This window comes from Hippocampus zosterae, chromosome 5, assembly GCF_025434085.1.
Source record: "Hippocampus zosterae strain Florida chromosome 5, ASM2543408v3, whole genome shotgun sequence".
NCBI lineage: Eukaryota > Metazoa > Chordata > Actinopteri > Syngnathiformes > Syngnathidae > Hippocampus > Hippocampus zosterae.
Window position 1 is genome coordinate 8,270,450 of NC_067455.1, and position 23,988 is coordinate 8,294,437.

The 23,988-nt window shown below is 43.1% G+C and overlaps 1 protein-coding gene across 1 annotated transcript in view; it reads right to left on the minus strand.

The window, feature by feature from the left end:
• LOC127600959 (thrombospondin type-1 domain-containing protein 7A) overlaps positions 1-21,677 on the minus strand; it is a 76,867-nt gene extending 55,190 nt beyond the window's left edge. The window contains exon 1 of the mRNA XM_052065900.1: positions 21,210-21,677. Within this exon, the coding sequence (XP_051921860.1) occupies positions 21,210-21,333 (124 nt within the window). The 5' untranslated portion in view covers positions 21,334-21,677. The remainder of the gene's footprint in view (positions 1-21,209) is intronic.
• Between the last annotated feature and the right edge of the window lie 2,311 nt (positions 21,678-23,988).

Consider the following 23,988-nt stretch of genomic DNA (forward strand, 5'->3'; position numbering starts at 1 on the left):
ATGTGACAAAGGCATGAATTACTGTCTCAAAGTGTTCATGTGAGAGGAAAGGTTTTATTAGTAAACATGATCTCACTAAATTTAGGTAACAGGCTTGTGACTAAACCAGATGCAGCACCTTGCTACAAGACAAAAGTGATACCTATGTGACTCAGGGTACTAAACATCGACATTTTGAGTCCAAGGAAGGGAAATTTTTTAATTTTTCAAATTATTCAGAACTTGTCATTAATTCTCAAGAGACGGGCAAACAAATAGAAACTCACAAAATCTGACAAACTCCAAACACTGATTATGCGATTATGAGCTTCCATCAGTCAGGATGTGGCCCGGAAATTAATCGACAGCATGCCAAATCGAATTGCAGTGGTACTGAAAAAGAAGGGTGGGTATTTCAAATCTTCAGTCTTTACATAAACTTAATGTAATGGTTGATAAAATCCTTTGACACTCGTGAAATGCTTGTAATTGTATTTCAGTTTATGATTGTGACGCCTTACGAAAAGATTGAAAAACAGTCAAGCAACAATCTGTGAAAACCGATACTTGTGTCTTACTCAAAACATTAGGCCAGGTCTGCATATGAATTGCATTACTCACTCACAACCCGTGCATTTGAAAAACAACAACCGCAGGAACTTGGTGGTTTGGTTGTTAAACTCCGTCGGAAGTGTATCGAGTTATTTTATGGATTTGATATGAGAATACTGAATGTTCAAAGGCAGTTTTAATTCAGAGGATACTACCCTGCAATCGAGAGGCCGTCCTTGTTGTCATTTGTAGTTTCAGGAGATAGACTCAATAATAGGAAGAGAGTCATATAAGGCATCCTTGTAGCTGTAAATTCTCCAGCGGGACTTCGGGAGTACATAAAAAAGAAGTGGCATGCCATCATCTCGGTGTCAGTGATGCAAGCAGGAAGAAAAGCTGTGGATGATTCATGTGGATGATAAACAAAGCACAGGCGGGAGATGTTGTGCTTCGCTTTCTACTCAGGGGGGAGAGGAACTGTTAAAGTGCAGAGGAGGCCTTGATGAAGTTTGTTTGATCGGATGTCAATCATAAAGGTGTTTTCCTTAGCTGACTCAAAGTGAGGACGCCTTGATCAACGGGCTTTGGATTGCTCGTGATGTTTATACTTTGGACTTGCATGTAGGCGGAGCACGCCAAATATTGATGTTTGATATCCGCATGGAAGTTTTGGAAAATTCCACCCCGGAAGCTGGTTTCGCTTGGCAACAATGGAAATTGGAAAGGCAAGTCTATCATCAGTAGACAAAAATAAATAAATAAAGTTTCAAGAAACCATGCACGGGCGACCCGGTAGTCCAGTGGTTAGCACGTCGGCTTCACAGTACAGAGGTACTGGGTTCGATTCCAGCTCCGGCCTCCCTGTGTGGAGTTTGCATGTTCTCCCTGGGCCTGCGTGGGTTTTCTCCGGGTACTCCGGTTTCCTCCCACATTCCAAAAACATGCGTGGCAGGCTGATTGAACACTCTAAATTGTCCCTAGGTGTAAGTGTCAGCGTGGTTGGTTGTTCGTCTCTGCCCTGCGATTGGCTGGCAACTGATTCAGGGTGTCCCCCGCCTACTGCCCGAAGACGGCTGGGATAGGCTCCAGAACCCCGCGACCCTAGTGAGGATCAAGCGGTTCGGAAAATGGATGGATGGATGGATGGAAACCATACACAAAAAATACACAGGGGTCAGCCATTTTGATTTGAAGCAGTCTATAATGCCTTTGGGCAATTTCCATAGGTACTTCAAAGACAAATGTCATTTCGATTTTTTTTCCCCCAGTTCCTGTCAGATTTGCTCCCTGCATACAAGAGAGGTGGATGACGCTAAATTGCAAAGAATTGCAATTGCACAATACATGATCCAAAAGTGTGACATGCGAGTCCAAAATTGAAGGTGCAGGTCTGTAAGGAAACCAAAGCCCTGAATGACGAGCAGCGCTACAACCTCGACAAATGCAAATATGGCACCTGTGCTGGGCCTCCCACAGAAATAGCAAGGATGTCTCGATCTCTGTCTGACAACTCCCAAGCTCCTCTCCAGCCTGTTAATTGGCTGGATACGACACAGATTAGCAAGCACCTCGGGTGACTGTTGCTAGGATAACCACACGCAGGTATCTCAGGAACTTTGTCTTCTGCATTAAAAGTCAACTTGTCTGTGAGCGCTGTGAATGACTCCCCCCAACCCCCTTTAAAAGAGGCCATCTTGGGACATACCTCCCCCAAAGATATCATCATCATTCCGAGGGCACCGCTCAGTAACTCTGGGGAGGCAATCAATAAGAGCAAGCAAGCGTTTCCTGCGCACGCATTTAGACGGGCGCGAATCAACCGGGCGGGCTGCCATTGCCTCCATATGGCGACATGTGACGGCAGGCGTATGTTTGTGTGCCAACTGTAAGTGGGCAGTCAAGTGAAGCAGGTCTGCTGATTCAGCAGCTGAGATTGCCGCTGAGCAATATTACTACCGAAGGGCTGATTCATTTAAAAAAAAAAAGCTTTTAAAAAGGGCGATTTTGTGTAAAAGTGACTTCATTGCTTGTGTGGTGAACCCAAGTTGATCGCTATTCCAGACCCACCCCGTGACTGACTAATTGCCAAAAATGTTGTGTTCGTAAACCTCTGCAGTTGTGTTTATCAGAGTTTTGAGGAATGAAACATGTTTGATATAATTGTAGGGTACAGTGAAACCCGATTTATCACGGAAAATATGGACCAAACCCAACCGTGAGAAAGACCGACCATATAATATTTTTATAGTTTATCCCGCACCATACATTTAAGACAGACCGTAACTAAATAAAACACACTTTTAAAAGTATTAATTTCAGCTTGTGCTCACTTTCTCATTGTCAGGCAATGGAAGACTAGCATATTACATCACTTTGAGGAAAAGAAAAGATCGTCCTCTAAATAAACGGCAAAGCATGCTTGAGTCATGCTTTTTATTGTCATTCAAACGACGTATAAAACTAAACTTAGGCGTCGGGCAGAAACCTTCAAAATTGTCGCCTTTAAGAAGACTCCCCAAAAATCGGCATGGTCTTATTAATTTCAGTCAGTGATTATTTACCCATTTAAAAGCCCTACTTAAGTAGTGAATTGTCCACATCAACTTGCGTTTAGCCTCTTAAAGCAAATGTCAAGTCAAAGAAATTCCTTTGAAATGACCTTTTTTATATGCCCCACTAGTCCAAACACCAGATTCTGATTGTGCTTGTGGAATATAAATTAAACAGAAAAAAAAAAATCTGCTGTTTTCATCTTTAGGGGGCTGCCATTTTCTCCTGTTCTGCCACTTGGTTGTTGTCGACTGAATTTGACGTCACAGTGACCACAGACTTAGCTAGCGAACGTCGTGGCTCACTTGTTTTCTGGGTTTTGTCACATGACGCCACCGCAAGCCTGCATTTATTATAATACAATGCTAACCCGACCAAAAGACACATCAATATACATGAAGACTTTTTAAAATCAAAACATTTCGGCCTTTCTATGATTATTGAGGTTTGTGTCTTTCACTGCTAACATTAGCATTCAAAAGCGACAATGCTAAAAGTGTCGCTGGTGACCTGCTAGCGTCTAAAGCGCTCCACAAACTAAAGGAAGCCAGCTTTTTTCTGCTGTCTGCACTTTGCCCAGCCACAATGTCATGAATTTGATTAAAAATAATAATAATTCAAGTATTTTTGAAGCCAATCAGCTGCTTTTACTTTTTAAGGTTAGCGGCATCAAATGAAACATTCATGACTGGTTTTGTTTGCAAATATGTCTTATTTATAGCGCTTTTATTAATAAAAATATGAATAGTAAGAATATTAAAACGGCAGCTGGCTGGCGCCGCCTGTGAAGCATTCACCAACTGTGCGGGGGGCGGGGGGCAGAAACACGTCATAATAACCAGAGATGATTTTTACTTCCAGCTCAATAACAATATCGGGACGAGTCACACGACTAAAAAAGACGAGTGATGTGACTGTGTTTTCATGGAGCTCGATATTGGATATAAACATTGAGAAGGAATGACTTCCCAAAGGGGAACAAAAGCTTTCAAGGAATGCCTCCATTCACACAAAGGAGCCAGCAGAAATGTCAAATGCACATTCACTGGGCTGGAGGCATGTGGCTGGCACACACACACGCACGCACGCACGTGCACACGCGCGCGCGCGCACACACACACACACACACACACACACAAATATTGCAACGGTTAAGAGAGATAAAAACGGTATGTCAATTGCGCAGATTTGAGTTCTCCCCCTCGGCTACACCAGAGACGCATTCCAGCAAGCGCTTTGTTCTTCTAAATAAATATTTTTGTTCCGGAGTTTTTGTTTGGTGTCTACGTTTGCGGGATCCAATCGCTCTTCAGTTTGTTCTGAACTGTGACAAAGGTTAAGACAACTTTTCATCTCGAAAACAGACAACTCCAAGAAAAGAATTGAGCTCAAAAACAGAAACGCCCAAAGTTTTTTACATAATTATAAAATGAAAGTGAAATGGTATGTCGTCTCATCATATTCCTATCCCCCCCACCGCCCCCCGCCCCCGAGGTAACCTAATTCCTCTTTGTAAAGCCACGGCAGGGAGACTGCGGTGCTTTTGCTTTCTCTGTCATCCCTCCGATTCCCTTCATATTCTTTGCTAAGGAGAATAGTGGTGTCAATACGTGAGCGGCATAGCGTGAGAGCACTGTGGAGTCAAGCACCACTTAAGGTTAATACCCTCAATTTCCATGCTGGAGACCCCGCCGTTGACGAGAGACCACTTCTTTTCAGAGAGGACACCGGGGATGGGACTTGAGCGAGTTATGAATGTTTGCACTCCTCTTCCAATGCAATTAATAGCCCCCTTTTTACTCCGTCTGCCAAAGCTGCTTTTTCCCTATGAGCCTGGGAGATCAAGAGTACACCTACTGGATTTTGGACCTCAAAAAAATGAAAGAAATAACAGCCTGATTGTTGCCATGATGACAGCTGACAATGGATGGATGGTGGACCTGCGAAGGTGGAGGGGCACCTCGGCTTGATTGACAGATTTATATTAAGCGCGCGCACACTGTACACGACGCGTGCAACACCCACACCAACACGAGCAAGTGAGGGAGAGTCTGACAGGAAGGTCAACGAGTACTGTACCAAGAAAATCAAGGGAATATACCATTCAACTATTCTTCTTCTTTTCTCTATTCGTTTGTCTTTTTTCTTCTTGTGGAATTGCTTGAGAATGTTTTGATTAACAGTATTACTTTTATTTTTTTTATTTTACTTTTTTTGTCTCGTCCTGATATTATTAATGGATTCTCAATAAATAATGACTTTTTTGGAAAGGTGATAATAAAAAAAAATCATAATTATTATTATTTTTATGACTATTTTTATACATTAATTTTATAATGCACTTTACATGTTTTTTTCCCCGTAAAACTTTGACTGGTGTGCATTTTTTTTTTCATGGAAATTTTGAAAATATTTTTTTTGCCTTTCAGGTTTGTTATTTTGCTTTGAAAAAAAAAGAAAAAAATATATACTGTATATACACTGAATATATATGACTGAGCTCTGCATACGTTACTTTGGACATTTTAAATGGGTAGCTTAGGACTTGACAACTACGCAATGTGGCTTGACTCGAGTTGCTTGAAATTTGGTGGCAACTCAACTTGACTGATTTTTTTTTTTTTTTTTTGCAAAGTAACTTGAGACTTGCTTGTGACTTTCACATACGTCACTTCCTCCCACTTCGGGTTAATCTCTCGGTTCTGTGGGAACAATGAGTAATACCGCAGCTTGATTGGGGACTGCCTCTGCCTCTTTGTCTTGCTGCATGCCTTCCACTTGCGCTCTGTGCTACCCAAAAACAACCTCCAAATACACTTAAGATGCACGACTCTAAATTCGGATTTGCCCGGCAAATACACTTTGAAATCTGCAACACAGACACTGATATTAATCCCCATCTGTCTTGTTTAGTTCCCACAAAGCATTCCTGTGCTTGCTTGGGATTCGATTTGGGATTTTTTTTTGGTGTCTTGGAATGATTCCAGATGTTTAAGCGAGGATTTTCTGCCTCTGCGTGTGTGTGTGTGTGTGTGTGTGTGTTTATGAAATGTAGGTCAGTTCTGGTGTCGTAGCCTGCTGGTGAACCCTGCAATCACACCGCTGTGGTCAATGAAAGATGGCATGCGGAACGCAGCCATGCCACGGACCGTCTGTGTCCTCATCTCGTCTTGTACGATAAGAACAATGCAGACCACCATGCAAGCGAGCAGCTCTCGTTTGAAAACTACTTAAGAGGAGTGACCCAACCTCCTTTTAGTCGAACATATCAATTGCGCCCGAGTACAATGAATACCTGTTGAATCCTTATTCTTCCAATGAATGAATAGCCTTTACAACATTTTTCAAGTGCCTGAATCTTGGTGAAATTTAACCCTGCCCCAAACTCAGTCAAGCCCCCCGGAAAGTTAGAAAAAGTTAGCTTCCAATATCACTTTCACTGATCAGCATTAAATGAAATGTCTACGATAACAGGTTGTACGAAAAGGTTTTCATGATCCATGCATGAAATGTGACAGAAAGTTAACCATTTTGGGTCAATTCCAGGGTTTTAATGCCGTGGCAAATTCTTACTAGGGAATTCACCCAAATGAGCCCCAATCGGAAGTGAGTATCCAAAACAAATAGGTGACAGAAATTTGCAATGCATTTGTTGTTGTTGCTCTTGTGGGTTTTTTTTTTTGCCGATGGCAGATGCCAAATCTAAGGCCTGTGGACCATATCCACCCCACAGCTTCCCTTTATGTGGCCAGCTAATGCAAATCAATGCATCGACTTCTTGATTCTTGCTGTTATCTAACCAAAAACTGCAAATTGTCACTGAATTTCGAAAGTTACTGAATTGGCCGATCAGAGTCTGCCAGAATATTCTCACGCATCCAGTTGTCATTTTCTTGGTTGGTTTGTCACTCAATTGGACCAATGGCTTTTTTTCCCAGTCAGTTATACAGTCCTTCAGTCTGTCAGTTAATAAGTTAGTGAGCTCGTTTGTTATCAAGTTATTTAACTGGTCAATTAGTCAGTCAACCAGTCGAACTGAAATTGTGAAAGCTATAATAAGGAAAGCACCTTCTTACTTGTACATTAATTGTTGCTCAAAATGTGAAAGTGCTTGCATTAAATCATGGCATGATTCTGGAGCTGGATCCTCTTTTCTCGCGTTTCTGACAGGTAGTCTAATCAACTGTACATTTGACAGGCCGGCCAGGGGCTTTAATGCTATGTGTTGCTATACCAGAAGTGCCCGCTGTGAAGTTTGGCGTCAATATAAAGCATGTGCCACATTTGATTTCTGCTAGCCGAGCTGTTTACTACACTGGTGTGTTTACTCTTTGTTTGCCAGCAAGCGTAAGGCGCAAGCGTAAGGCACTAGCTAAAGAGCGTGGCAATGGGACAACATCATACTGCGTTCAGCAGGGTGCCGAGTATCAGGCCTGTTTGTGTGGAGGAAGGGCGCAGCAACAAAGCCTAGCGGCGGCAATGGCAAACGGGGAGGTCACACGTGCCATGATGAATTACACTCCACGTTGTCGACATTGTTGTCATCTTGTGTGCTGCTTTTACATTAATGAGTCCTCTCGAGGGTGAAGGGGGTTCTGCTCAATTCTACTTTGCGCTGTATGTGTGTCTGCTAATGACACCGCTAGCATAATTTATGCTTGCGCTCATGTTGCATCAGTGGCATGAGAAGTACTAGGCAAAACTAGAATACCATCAAACGCTTGATTCATTCCTCAAGTTACAGTCACGGGTCAGGCAATTACATAGTAGTATGTTGGCTAGCTTGTCAGTCAGAATGTCAGTTAGGTAGTTAGCTAATCAGTCAATCTGACAGTCAAGAAGTTTGTTGGTCAGTTAGCCATTCACTTAGCTAGTCAGATCGTCAGTCAGTCACGATTGTCAGTCAATCAGTCAGTTCATCAGTACGTCCGTTGAGCTTGCTAGCTAGCCATTTAATCAATCCTATAGTAGCTAGTTAACAAGCTAGCTGATTGGTTGGATGTTTGTTGAGTCAGCTTTGGAGATAATGATTGAGTAACGCAACATTTATTTCAAACATTTTTATTGAACGATACAACAAATGGCGAAAATATAAAATAATAGATGCCTCTGGAACAATGAATACACCTTAAAACCTATTAAAAAAACCCAATAATTTTTAAGTTATGGTCCAATCCGCCATGAGTATCATTGGTACCTGCAAATGTGCATTATCAAAAGATGACATTATTGATTGCTGCTAATGTTTATGTGGGCAGGCTGTGCAAGCTGCTTCATGCTTTACACGTCATCAATTGGGTGCTACTTGTTTTTTTGAACTGCCTTGTTCTTGATGACATACGTTACACAACAACTTTCTTCATGTCCATCTGGACATACCATCACACAAGGGAACTTCTGTTGTCAAAATAACTTAATGTTCGGAAGGTTACGCCAAGTCATGGCTACCGTTCAGCTACGCGTTTGGTCATTGTTAGTGTTAGTTTCTGTTTAGTGCTTCTTTTTTCATTTATTGGCTGATTCTGTTGACTTCAACTTGCAAACCAACGTTAGAAGAAAAAGCTGATTGGCTCTAGTTGTGCACCTATCTGCTGTGTCGGATAGAATGTCTGTGTCCTGTGTTGTCTTGTGTTGTTTTTGTTATTTTGACTTCAAAATGGCGCCGCGAGAGTGGCTGCCTTTCCAGCAGCTCCTATATTTTGTTGTTCTACTTCTTACTTTCATAACTTTGCTGCTGTGAATTGGGAATTTCTCCATTGTGAGACTAATAAAGGTTTTTCTTCTTCTTCTTCTTCTAATGTTTGATTAATGATTAATTATTGATTAATTAATTAATGATTGATTATTGATTAATGATTTATAATCATAAAATCACGTGGGTAGGTGGTTGTCTAGGTGCGACCTTGTACGAAATGACCCGTAGCCCAATACCGGTGGTTGGGGAGCACTGACCTACAGGAGTGGAGTATAATAATATCATCATGATTTCTCTATCAAATGAGTCAGTGAAACAGGCGTCTTTGGAGTTGCTCTGCTTTGGTGTCGTACAGCCCTTTACGTAATGACGTAATGCTACTTAAAATAAACCACATCAGAACAAGGTAAATATAGCTGATAACAAAGAATTACAATAAACGATACCAGAAATAGTATCTGTTCCAAGGTGACACAAGCAAGAAGCCAAGGTGTGACCAATATAGGCTAAACCACATGAAAAGCTGACCAGCTATCAACGCGATCTTTCAGCTAAATGCCAACTTTCTCTCAGTGGATAACACATGCACCCTCTAACGCGTGTGCGTGCGTGTGCGCGCGTACACTTAAGTTCAAGCTAAGTGCTTTTTCCCGGGATAGAACCGTGAGTACAGCAGCCTCACTACAAAGGAGGACATACCACCTAATGGATAAACATCTGAATAAATAGTGATACAAAGGATGATGAATGAACTGCCAGACGTCACCCGAGATGGTATTTTGTAGCAGCTAGCTTCGCCAGCTACGAGTGACCCATCAGCATAATGCAAAACAAAACTTGGAGAAAGCCTGTAAAATGGAGCATTTGGTGCGACTCTCTGGGCGTGCTATGTTCTAGCCGAGTTAGTGAGACAATCAGACATTCGGGAAGGTGGTTATTAAGTCAGTCAGATGGTCACTTAGCTGGTTGGTTAGTTAGTCACTCAGTCAGTCATATAGCTAGTTGTTCATTTAGTCATTCAGACAAGTCTGTCTTAGACTTTCTGTCTTAGACAAGTCTGATTAGCTGTTGGTCAGTTAATCAGCCAGACGGGCACTTAGCTAGTCAGTCCGAATGAGAGTTGGTCAGTTTGTTCGTCAGAAAGTCCATTAGCTGGTCAGTTAAACAACTGTAAATGAGTCAGACCTGAATGCTGAATGGGTTAACCTGCATGCTACGTCGTAGCTAGCTGTGGAGACCATAGTTATTAGCTAGAGTATGCCTTGGCTGGTTGATTATGCGCATATAGCCCCCCATCATGGTTATGTTGTCTACAAGTTCATTGAAACTCACTGAATTCGTTTGCGATTTTGAGTCAGATTGCGTTGTTACAAGCATCGGCCATGCAGCTTTGGTATAATCAACACGTGGATTGGTTCTTAAACATAGAGACCATTGTGGGAGTCCCTGTTCAACGTTGCTGCCACTTAGAGTGAAGGCTCAATGGAGAGATGGACGCCAACGGCTGCCGACTTGAAATGTCTGCGTTTGGCTTCCATTTTCCAAATGATCGTCAGCTCCCGTAGCATTTCAAAATGTTTTGCGCATCTTGCCAAATTGTTGCGCTTTTGCACATTGGATTTGGTGGTGTGCCATGACATGTTTCTTCCCAACTAAGTTTCTTCATGGTCACATGCTGGCTTCTTGCAGCCAGAGAATGACAGCTGACACCAGGCTACCGTGCCGTGGACGTCAGTATTTACAGAAGCAGATCGCGGGGTCGCCACGTTGCTCCCGCTCCAGCCATCTGGCAGCATGGTTTTAATCCAAGGCCTTGTCACTGCTGATTAGCCTGCCGCTCCTTCACTGTCACAATATTGCTCCAAACAGAGGTGCTAAAAGTACTGACATCTGCAGGCTACTTATGTAGAAGTACAGACACTTGTGTGTTAAGAAGACTCTTGAATGTACTTAAGTACAAAAGTAGAAAATAATTTTCTTGTCAATTTATAATAATAATAATAATAATAATACATTTTATTTATAAGCGCCTTTCAAGACACCCAAGAGTCCCACGAGTATAGCAGGGCTAAGTGTTGATCAGAAATCAAGACAGAGGATGTTATATTACAAGGAGGACATAAATAATTGGAAAAAAAAACAGTTTAAGGCAGTGTAAATGAAGTGGGGTCCAAATCCCACAAATACACACTCTGTATTATTCATTCATTCATCTTCCGTACCGCTTGATCCTCACTAGGGTCGCGGGGGGTGCTGGAGCCCATCCCAGCCGTCTCCGGGCAGTAGGCGGGGGACACCCTGAATCGGTTGCCAGCCAGTCGCAGGGCACACAGAAACGAACAACCATACGCACTCACACTCACACCTAGGGACAATTTAGAGTGTTCAATCAGCCTGCCACGCATGTTTTTGGAATGTGGGAGGAAACCGGAGCACCCGTAGAAAACCCACACAGGGCCGGGGAGAACATGCAAACTCCACACAGGGAGGCCGGAGCTGGAATCGAACCCGGTACCTCTGCACTGTGAAGCCGACGTGCTAACCACTGGACTACCGGGCCGCCCACACTCTGTATTATTCAAGTAAAATGTATTATAAAATAAAAGAATATATTGATTCTATTTATATAATTAATATATTTATAAATATATATAATTATATATTTAAATATATAATTAAATATAATTAAATATATATATATATATATATATATATATATATATATATATATATATATATATATATATATATATATATATATATATATATATATATATATATATATATATATATATTACAACAAATATAACAAATATAAATTAAACATCCTTATTGCGCAAGCCCTTGTAGGTCCAACTTAATAACAAAACAAAACCAAAACCTGACGTGGTCGGGAAAATTCTTTCTTTTTTTTAAATCTACTTCAAAAATGTATTTAAGGAGTAGGAACACAAAAAGCCACCTTTGATTAAAATGTACCTTTGACCAGTATGTCATGACATCAAGTGCAAGATTGTGTTATTTTTCTTAAAAATAAACAACAACAACAACAATAACAAGCCCAAAACACACACAGCTCTTTCTGTCCACTTCTAATTACTAGCACGATATAAACAACAGTAACAACTACAGAGTATAACATACAGGGAAAAAAAAGTGGTTATTTCCCAACACTGCCTTTCAACGTTGGTGACTCGTTTCCTATTGCATTGATACTCCATGCTGAGTCTTCTCATTTCCTCCCAGCAAATCCTCTCCACCTCATCTGCCAACATGCTATGGCGTCCTTTCCATCATTTCTTTCTCTTCATATTGTTCCAACAAGCAGCTTTAAATGAGGCACATTATGTCATTATTATCGTCCCATCTAAAACTGGATGAATCGCCAACGAGTTTGCTGCAGAGGCGGCCCGTTTTATGTCTCCTCGGTATGTCATAAATACTCGTTACTTGTGGTGATTGTGAGGCGAAACGCTACAAGTGCGATTTCTATCAAGTAGCACATTTTAGCAATTCATTTCCAGGTTCTGCTATAACTGGAAATGGCCTGTGAGTTTTTGTGTGTGGCTTCTTGAGACTTTTATCGGCCAATTGATAATAGAAATGTCGACCAAATTCCACTCTCAAAGCTGTAAGGGGCTTTGAGGGTGAATAAAAATCCCAATCCCAATTTGTAACTTGTTGGGAAACAAACAAAATCTCAAGAACAAGTTTGTTTCTTATGGACACCTGAAAATTAACCCGAACACGTGCTTCACGCTAAAAAACGGATGCATATTTTGGTTTCTCGAAACATTGACACGCATCTGCAGTACTCGATCATGCGCCGTGATTTTATATTAAACGCTAATTAGACATGAGTGTGCAGCTTGAGAGAAATGATCGCTGCGGTTTTGTTGGGCTAATCATAGCTCGTTAGTGGCTTGGCTATTCTACAGGCAATAAGAAGAAAAAGCAAAGAAGCGAGCGAAGAGGGGCGGGGGCGTGTCAATGCTCTTTCACAGAACGTGGCCATCAATTTAGGCATTGGAAAACACTGTCACTAACAATTAACCAAAGCAAACACGCTGTCACTTTCACTCTGAGAGCACCTGGCACTTTCTGGGTCACTTTTAATGAGGCCCACAAAGAACAGCTCACACCTCAACCGCGCTTTACGCGGTTAACCGTACATGTGTGAATTGTTGTGATAAGCGGCATATTCATTCTGGTAGGTACACATTAAATGCGGTAAGGCCACAAGGTCCTTGACATTGACAGATTGTGACGGATGCCTTGACTTAGCCGTGAAATTACTTCGGGGTCGGGAAGCGGTGATAGCGGGGAGAGCTATTTAAAAAGGAACCTCGGGCATACTCAGCACTTGAATGCATCATTGATTTCCTAAAGAGAAAAAAAAATCCCAAATGATGTTGTGAAATGTTTTGTTTTAAAATTATTACATTATGTTACTGTCCTTCCTACTTTGAGAACAAAGAGATTTTAGCTGGTATGCATTGCAGTGGTCCCTCTACTTCCGAACGTCTCTTCATATGAAACGTTCAGGTTGTGAAACGCCTCAACGGGAAAATATTGCCTCTTGTTACAAAATAAATTTCAAGATACGAAAGGTAAAAATACAACATGGGCTGCCAGTCGCCGCTCCGAGTTTCCTGAATGCAACATTCTTATCGCTGCTCTGCCATTGGCTATTACAGAGCATCATCCTGGCATTCCATTGGCTAAGAGGGACCTCTTGTATGTGTCTATGTGTGGAGATAGATAGATATGCATCTATGCAACGTCCGAGTCATTCGCCCCTCAGACGATGAGGCCTATAGTTCCGATAGTTTTACATAAATGTGAACGGTGAAAAGAAAAGTGTTCACAAGTCCGGCGACTGCCCACTATGATGTTGTTTGCCTTGGACATTTTCTAAGGATTGTTAAAAGCTGACATAAGCCAACGTCCTTGGATCAGTTCTTTACAAAACGCCAGGCAATTCTGTCTGAATTTTTTGGGGAGTGGAGGGGGAGGAGGGAGTTGGAAAATGCGTCTCTACTTACAAAATTTCCCAGTTAAGAAATTTCTTCCAGAAATAATTAATTTCAAAAGTAGAGGTACCACTGTACAGTATAATTTTACTGTGTGCATGATTTTACTCTAGGTTCAAAAGAAGAAATTATGGCTGTTGCGCTTTACTATAAAATGAGATTCAAACTAGCAGATGTCCTCTGTGTTTCCAGCTCATGGCATCTTGACATCTTTTCTGTGGGTCGACACATGGTAGATCTGCTCACCGAATATCACGTTGCTTTGGTAAAACGGCTCAAGGGCTGAATATTATACCATTCCCTCGTGCACCGCAGTTGACTTCCCGTTTGTGTTTTTTGGTGAGTCATCAAAATATTGCTTTTGTGCTGCGTCCACACGCAATGAGAAAAGCTAACATTATTCAAAATCTGACAATGTCCATCAGACTTGTGTCCAGGGAGGGCTCCTGAAAATGGCTACATGACCACAAAATGGATGCTTCAAACCAAAATGTTTTCAGCTATGGCTTCGTAAGATTTTTTTTTTCTGGGTTTCATCATGATAGACGTGTTCACCACATTTCATGTTAACCCTTTCAAGGACAGCGGTTACTACAGTGGACAGCTCATCATGTTATCAGGTTACAGGGTGCATAAGAGGGTTAAAGTGACTTTGAGGGATGAATTTTCAAATATTCCCAACGGCACTACCGGTACATTTTCACCAGGACAAAACAGAGCTGGAAACCCTTGTGTGTGTGTGCCCAGTCATTTGTCCAGCAAAGCATCTGAGTAATCTAGCATTACAGATCTTCAATCACCCAAGCAATGCTGGTTACATAAGAGCCAATACACGAATGTCATGTTTTCATCTACTACCAAGCGTAATAGCCTTAATACTGCCTGACTACATCAAATCACTCTGTGTTTAAATGTCTGTTTGGGAATTACATACCAAGTAGATACTTTCCCTGACTATGGCGTTTGGCTGTACATTTTACATTTGCAGCACAACTACCCAAGACAACACAAACATACAACTGATTGACAGGAGAGGGAGAAATGAAAGATTAAGGACAACGCTGACAGGCAGCAGGATATTTATGCTGGAGCCTTGGCGGCATTATTGGAAAAAGAATTTAAAAATCAGGAGGCAGCAAAACGCCCTCTCAAGGGAAATGTCACAGGGAGCTTCCTCCCGGGAATAATGGTCATGTTTGAATGACGCTTAGGTGCTCGCAATATGGCCGCTGGATTGGTTTGTCCTTTGACCTGCAGACGAGTTTTGGCGAAATACCGCAGGGATGAGACCGTTGCGAGACTCCATGCCCACAAAAGTCCGAGGGTGGAGTTAGAGCAGGAAATGTTGCGGTTTCCCCAATTCAGCCTGCAGCGTTACCTGGAGATTCTGGGACTGGAAATACGGCAAAGAGCCTTTCGGCATGCAAATAAGCTTCTCCTTTTGTAGATTTGGCACTACATTCAAATGCAAATGAATTTTAATAATCACTTTGCACGTAAAATGTACTTTGAAGACACAAAAAGGTTGAAATTCTGATTGGGTTGAGTTAATTTTTGGAGTCTTGAATGCTTTTAAGACTGGTCAAATGTCGTAGGGTTCAAGTTTTTTTCGATTTAACGTCACATGGGGCAATTAACAACTACATAAATAAATACAAAAAAAACCATGTCTCGATATGACATGTGTAGACCGCGTACATATTACATGAGTGCAATTCGCAAAGACTTGAGACGTACTTGAGACACGCACATGTGACTTGATCCCAGAGGGTATTTGTTGTTATTGGTCTTCTCGCTTAAAGATTATACGACACTGCAGGGCAAGACTGCATTAATGAGGTGACTTGACTTGCGCAAGACAAAATGACTTGGGCACTGACTGCCGACTTAAGGTAAGACTCGAGCATTACTTCAGACTGACATCAGTCACTTGACCCCACCTATCCCTTCACCAGCAAAAATTGAGCCTCGTCTCCGCCTTGGTATTCGTGACGAGCATTCGCATCAACAGCAGCAGCAGTCAAGCGGAAATGAAGCAGTATTAAAGTGAAAAAATTAGCTGGCGCCGACTTCTGCTTTTCCGCGTCACCGCGGCTCTAATGGTTTTCCGACAGAGCCATGCCATGACAGTGCACTCCATTTAAAAAAATCTTTTCACGTCTGAGCCAGATTGATCGGTTTGGTGGCATAAGAGACGCATTTGCTAAACGCTCCCATCCATCCCCAAGCCGAGCGCGATGCCAAAGAGTGGTTTTGTTCTAAATGGTGCAGCTTACACTAAACCTGGCTATTACTGATACAGCAAACTCGCCGGGCTTAGAGATTATACTACATCCAAAAAACTTTATTTAGAGTGAGATAAGAGGATTCCCCCCACCGCCTCTACCTTACTTTATCCATATTGCAACAGCAGCAGAACATATTTTTTTCCACCCTGATAGGTCACTGTGTCACCGAGCCATGCTACGCGCATTTCTGAATGCACACATTTATGAATCTCACCCTTGTCCTGAAATAAACTCATGAGGGTGAGCAGCGGTTTGTTTACACGAGACACAACCGGCCCCTTAAAACAGGGTAATTTCAGAATGAAGCGACACCTCAACCATTGTTTGTCATACGGGTCAAGTCCTCACTAGGGTCGCGGGGGGTGCTGGAGCCTATCCCAGCTGTCTTCGGGCAGTAGGCGGGGGACACCCCGAATCGGTTGCCAGCCAATCGCAGGGCACACAGAAACGAACAACCATTCGCACTCACACTCACACCTAGGGACAATTTGGAGTGTTCAATCAGCCTGCCACGCATGTTTTTTGGAATGTGGGAGGAAACCGGAGCACCCGGAGAAAACCCACGCAGGCCCGGGGAGAACATGCAAACTCCACACAGGGAGGCCGGAGCTGGAATCGAACCCGGTACCTCTGCAATGCCTCTGTGAAGCCGACGCGCTAACCACTGGACTACCGGGCCGCCCTATAATTATTATTATTCTAGAAGTAATTTAGTTAAGTGTCTGGTATGATTTGGATAGCCTTGAGGCCATCCGCATTTTATCTACCTTATTTTCTGTCAAATTATTACTGTATATGTTTTATGTTCAATAAACAAACAAACCAAACCAAACATGTTAGCTATCAGCTTTGTCATTTTTGTGAGCGTATCACTCCCTTGCCCGTGGCTCGCCAATTGACACGATTGCAAAACTGCCACCTGGCAAAATGCTTCCCAGAGTCAAAGTCCACCAGTACCAACTTGACGTTTGTAAGCATAATCTTTGGCAATCCTGGGACCTCGGGGATTGTATTTCATGCCATATCATGTGGAAATGTGCGCCGTTATGACAATAAAACTCCCTGAATCCTTGAATAATCTTCCTCTTCAAGACCTTGAATAATCTTAAATTGGGACGGGGAAAGCAATATCACTGCCTGAAGAGTTGAGCGTTAGTGTACTGTATGCTGCTTTCCACTCAGTGACTCAAGTCTTCCGGGTGAAGGTCCCACGGAACCTTTAGTAGCGAGTCACGACAATTCATTAGCTTGTCGTTCTACTCCTACTAATGAATGGAAATAAAAACGCAGGCCTAAAAACGGTTTAACTAAAAGCCCTAGGCTCACTGTAAACCACCAATTCTCAAAGAAGGCCTCTTAATTCTCATGCGTGGCCTAAATTTGTTGCTAAGTATCTCATTTTTGTTAGACCTCAGGTGCTATGCTAATGAGGGTCACCAAGAGTCGAACATAAACTGGTATTCCCAACAGGGGCATGGAACCGCGCTCCTGTTTTTGTCTCCTCCGGGCGGGAAAGAGATTCCTGCTGGAATGTTTAATGTAGCAGTCCGAGACGCCGCATGGATACTGTATGTTTATTTTCTAATAGCTCGCAGCTGCTTTATTTCAGCGGGGCGGCTGCTGCGGCTAAACAGAGATGACAGTTTTTATTTCAAAACTTAGTGAGGTCGCTGATGAAGTCATTTGAGTTGACACTAAGGTGTGCTTGTCTTAAATAAAAAATCAAAATCCCTGATACCAAGTTTCAAAATATTGTAGAATAAAATAAAATTTTGGGAGTAGGAAGCATTAGCGTAACACGCTAGCCCCTAGCGAAACTCACATTCCAGCCAAAATCAAAGGTGTGTGTGCTGAAGAATGGAAAAAGATTCATTCAGACATTTTTTTTTCTGCTGAAAGAAGAGGGTCCAAACTTCATTTTGGTAGGCTCCATGTTTATATAGGATTAGAACCAAATATTCTGTGGGCCTTGCAAGATCAGTCAAAATCCAGTAAAACGCTGGAATTGAGGGGGTTGCTCCAGTGAAAATGGCTGGGATAGAATGAGTTAAGGTGCATCACTTTGTTGTTTTCGCATATTGCTTCTAACTGACAAACTGGTAGAAGAAATGCACTTCTTACCTTCGCATTCGTACTTGGCAGAGGTAAGGAATGCGCTCTACTATTATAGACAACAAGAATAGAATTGGAAATGGTGTCTCAAAGGGGCCAGTAAAGTGTGTCAGACCTTTATTGCCTTCATAGGTTGTGTTAGCCTCGGATCTCTCACTTTCATTCATCTTATCTGTTATCCTCAGCACTACCTTCAGTGAGTGTCTCTCAGTAGAGAGCTCAGAGCACAAAACTGCTCTGAGCCACCTCACCTTCCAAAAAAAGAGATATTTCCGCACAAGCAAATAAAAAGCGAGGCGGGGAGGTAAGGCAAGGAGAGGCAGGGCCTATTCCCCCCAGTTTTCGAGACAGGCCCCGCATTTGAGCTCCAGACTCATCAATATGCAAAACATCAGCATATCGCTTGCCACAGGAATATTCCCTCCTCAGCGCACAATTGTACACAAACACCATCACAATTTGTCGATGATGTGCAAGGTGGAATGGGAAAAAAAAACAACTCAAAACAAACATGATCGCATTTTGATTTAAAGAATAAAGAAAAACACGTTAGGGATTCATTCAAAGCCCAAAAATGTGCGAATCGTCCGAGGGAAAAACTCCGGGCTCGCAATCAATGCGATATGTTACACTGAGCCCGACTAAACTCCCAGTGGCTGGATTACATTTCAAAGCACGGAGCCCTCCCGGAGCTTTTCCGCCCATTGAAAAAGCAAAAGAAAGGTGGCGTGGCGTAGGAGCTGGAAAAGCGCTTTCCGTAAATCTTTTGGACGGTCCCAGGAAGAAGCCGTTACATTCCAGTGAACATTTTGCCAGTTATAGTCTACTCGCATTGTGGCCAGAGTGGGGCATTGACGACTCTAGTTGATCCGTGGAATTCAATGCTACGTTTTTATGAATCGACACATTTAGTTGACGTTAGTTAGTTACTTGGTTTGTTGGTTCGTTCACATTTTAACTACTCCATTTTTTTTCCCACTTCACGCCGTTGTATATCAAGCCAACTTTTAACTTATCAACCTTTCGTCCACCCTGTAACCTGATAACATGATCAACTGTCTACTTTAGTAACCGCTATTCCTAAAAGGGTTAAATTTAGACTCGGAAGTCAAAGCGAAAAAAAAAAAAATCTAACAAGCGATTACTGATAATTGGAAAAGCTCCTAAATCAAGGTATCGTATCACGGCATTTTGATTTGAATAATTAAATCCGGGATTGACTGAAAGCCTTAAATTGTGTGAATGTAATACAAAGACTCCGGGCTCGCAATCAATGCGGTACATTACACTGAGGCCAACTGGACTCCCACTGGCTGGACTGGATTACATTTCAAAGCACGCAGCCCTCCCGGAGCGTTTCCACCCATTGAGAAGCAGGAGAAAGGTGGCGTGGCGTGGCAGCCAGGGCGTAATCGTAGCTGACCGAACAGCGGGGTGGATGTAGGTTAAGTTGCTCTCTCTCCAGTGACTGCATGCCGCTCCCCTTCCTCAAGTCCGCTCCCCTTCCTGGCGTGGTAAATCCCCGCTGCTTTAATCTCCTTAGCGCGCTACATCCTCTTTAAAGATGCAAGAAGAGGTGGCGAGGTGCGTCAAATGACGAGGTGGGCGAGCACCACAAGGCACGACAGGCATGGAGTCGGCAATTGAGGGGGCAAAGTTTGACAGGCCAATGTTAAACGATGACATGGATTAAATGCAAACTAGGAAATGGCGAAACTTCATTTACTGCGGGGCTTACGTCTCTGAACCACCCACGATTGCTGTCTATCCGCAATATAGTAAGAGTCCGTACCGTTTTTAAATATATAAAAACTGTTCGACACAAGGTCACGTGATGTTCAGGATTTCTTGTTCCGGAAAATGTAATTGGTTGATGTGGCTGCTCAAGGATTGTTGTTCGACTTTTACGTGTGAGCTCACACATGTCCTTGCTTAATGGGGGGCTACAACAAATGAAAAATAATTGTCGATTTAAACATGGGAAAAAAACCCATAAATAAATAAAAAACAACGAAATGCCATAGACGAGCGAACAGAAATGGGTACATTAACACACACATACACACAGGGTAGCTGTTAATTGCATTACATCGCTGCCATCCCTGTGTAGCCGCATTAACGACATTCACTTGGTAGCCTTGTTAAATTTGTCGTAATGCACCAGATGTCATGGGTAAATCCATCTTGGAAAAAAAAATTCGCGTGTAGCCACGGAGATGCAAATCCCCTTGTAGCCACGTTCGGCAATGACATTCCCTGTGGAGTCAACTTGACGAATGCACTTGATTATCACACTTTAAAGTTGAATGAAACACAATCCGCGCATAGTGATGTGGACAAAGAATAATCCGATGGCATCTCCCTTGGAGCCATGTCAATGAACAATATTCCATGTGTAGCCATGTTAATTAATGCACATGATCTCACACGTTCAACCCCAACCAGTGTAGCCATGCTAAGCTTCGGCATTCCCTGTAAAGTAAAGTCAACTAATGCACATGATCCGACACATAAAAGTCGAAGTAACGAATGAATCTCAGACTTAAAAGTCAAAACTAACAATACCCTAAGTAGCCATTAGCTCCTTCATTAGCCCCACGTTAAGCAAGGACAATCCATGTGTGATCTCACGCGTAAAAGTCGAACAACAATCCTTGTGTAGCCACGTCAACCAATTACATTCTCCGTAACAAGAAATACTCAACACCACGTGACCTTGTGTCAAATCCGTCAAAAACTGCCCTCTCTCCTCATCCTCCTCCCTTCCCGTTCTGGAATAATGCCTGAATGGCTTCACCTGAAAAGAGCGTAATCCAGTGCAACACAGATCACAGCGAGTTGTTATTGGGGTCATCTTCCCTGTCCTATTTTGCTTTCGTTTAAGTTGTATTGAAGGCAAACAGGCAAAGTGACCGTCTTGATTTGATTTGACACAAGTGACCCACCGACACTTGCGAATGACATACTCGCAGATCAACAAGACATCAGGTTCAGCTCTACCTGTTTCCCAGAAGTAGACGGACTTCCCGCCGTCGTCCGTCTGCGCGAAATCTCGCCGGAAAACGCATCCCAGGAGAAGCAGCAGTGGCGCCAGGAGGTGCCAGCTGCGCCTCCGCCGACCCATAGTCCGGGAGTCCCAAGGGAAAAAAAAAAAAAAAGAAGTAAATCCACTCAGCTCGGGGGGAGGTCAGCTGAGGAAAAAGAACTGCAGGGAAAAAAACAAAACAAAACGGTAGTCCTATAAAAAGCCAAGATGAAGTAGAGAGCGGGTCACTTTGAGGCAGGAGGAGTGGAAGGACATCCACATGGAGAGGAGTGATGGAAGGATGGAAGGAGGAGGCGGTGGCGGTCAGCGGGAGAGTTGCTGTCGGAGGCTCCAGAGAGGCTCCTCCATGGTGTCCTCCCTCCTGCGCTGTCGTCTCCTCTGCTGGCGGAGAGGCGACAGTGGGCGAGGATCTGCAGTGTGCTGCCTCGCTTTACCTCTCTCACTCACTCACCTCGCTCGCTCATTTGCTCTTTCCGCTGCCTTATCCCCACCCCACCCCTCCTCGCCACCATTCTCATTACCTGTCTTGTCCCCCCTCTCACTCTCCTATTATTGAGGCCCGAGTACACCAAAATTGGCTGTGTTGCGCACCGCGGATTTTTATTTTAAAATTCAGCCCCTGAAGCTGGTTTCGCTTAAGAACATGAGATTTGGGTAGGCATGAGTAGCAGTTAATGAGTAGGCCTACGAAAAGTCTTGGAAGCCACATCTGAAAAGACAGAGGAAGTCTGCAGTTTTGGTTCGAATGGTTTTGATTTTATGGTCATTTCTGGACCCTTCGAAGACAAAATTTCCAAAGGATTTTGTTCAAATGTCGCCCATTTTGAAGAATGCAGATGACTTGGGAGTTTGGCAAAATCCTCTGTTGCCCAAATCATATCAAAGCCTGTTTACTTTCGCAACATCAAATTTGTTAGGCGTGCCCGCATTGAGGAGACCCACAAAAAATTCCAAGACGCCATGCCATAAAAGACATTGGAAGTCTCCCTTTTTGGTTTGAATATTTAAGGCTCAACAGTGGGCGGCCCGATGGTTCAGTGGTTAGCACGTTGACCTCACAGTGCAGAGGTCGTGGATTCAATCTCGGCATGCGTGGGTTTTCTCCGGGTACTCCGGTTTCCTCCCACATTCCAAAAACATGCGTGGCAGGCTGATTAAACACTCAAAATTGTCCCTGGTGTGAGTGTGAGCGCTGATGGTTGTTCGTCTCTGTGTGCCCTGCGATTGGCTGGCAACCGGTTCAGGATGCGCTGGGATACGCCCTGTTCTGTTCTGTTTGTCGTATTTATGATATTTGAACTTTGTATACAGCGATGGTTATTTTAAAGTTGCTCTATAAATACAGTTGAGTTGAGTAAATTAAAATCAAATAAACTAGACCGATGGATGACACTCAGTTGTGAGAAGTTGAGAGCTTTGGTTTGTCATTTTCTGAGAGCGAAGGATGGCAGAAATGTTTAAATAACCGGTCATAAAAAAACTGAAATTATAACACAGCAACTCTAAAATTCGCCCCCAACGATAGTTTCTCTGTGCAACATGGTATTTGGTAGCATTGTTAATCATGAGTAGATTCTCCCCCAACCCCTCACCGAAACCAAAACAGCAGCCATCTTGAATAAAGGTTTGCTTCCAACTCGCTATATTGATACCATTGCCTGGCACGTTCAGCTCATATTTCAATCTGGGCATGAGGAAGGATGGCCCCCTCTCCGACCTTCTCCTACTTGCTCTATGCTCATGCTGTTTGGGGGAACACAACAGGAGACCAGCGGGGGCCTGAGAAATGCTGCTACTGAATCAGAAAGGCAAAAAAAAAGAGCACAGCTCCATGCAGGGAAGGCGCAGGCTAGGTTGATGATGATGATGATGATCATGATGATGATGATGGCGGCGGGTGGGAGCAAAAGACTGAAGCAAAAACATGGGTGACAGCACAAAGTGATAAAAGAATGAGGCAATGACGGGGGTGTACGGTGTGAATTCATTCTTTCAGTTCGGCGCCGATAACGAGCACACGAGCGGCGACTGACTCCAATTCAGAAATGACTTGGAGCAGACGTGTTGATTCATGAGCAAGCTGAGGGCGTCCCACTTAAGCGGTGTGTCTGCCCATTACAAAACAATCAAAGCCAGGCGACAAAATGTGACCTCCACAGAACACATCAGTGGCCTTCGGGCTGCATCATCATCCCGTATGATTCTTGCCTTCCTAATTGCACACAGTACAGCGCGTACTAAAATGTATTGTATTTCTGGAGGCGTCCCGAAACCTTGGTCCAAACTCTTTAGTTCATTCACTTCTGTAGTTGTCGAAATATGGTCACTCTTTCACTTTCTGTTACTCTCCAACCTCCACATTTTCTTCACTTGTTGACATGTCCCAAAACCGTTTTTCCAAGTTCCTCATTTTACATACTTTCTGGCCAATCTTACTGTTCAAAGTCAACTCTGCAGCTGTTCAGTATCCCCCCCCCCCCACACACACACATTTTTACTGTTCACTTCCTTTGTCCTCCCCCAAAATTACCCACATCCATAATTTCTTCTTTTGCAGCAGTGCCAATATTTTCACTTCCAGCAGGTGTCCCAATACTTTTGTCTGATCTCCTGCAGGCCAAAATGCCTCGACGTAATGATCTTCTGATTGCAACCAATTCAGAATGCACCAAGCAAGTCAAGCAACAGTTGCATCATGGACGAAAGGGTGCGACTGCTTCTAGGTGCTGAATT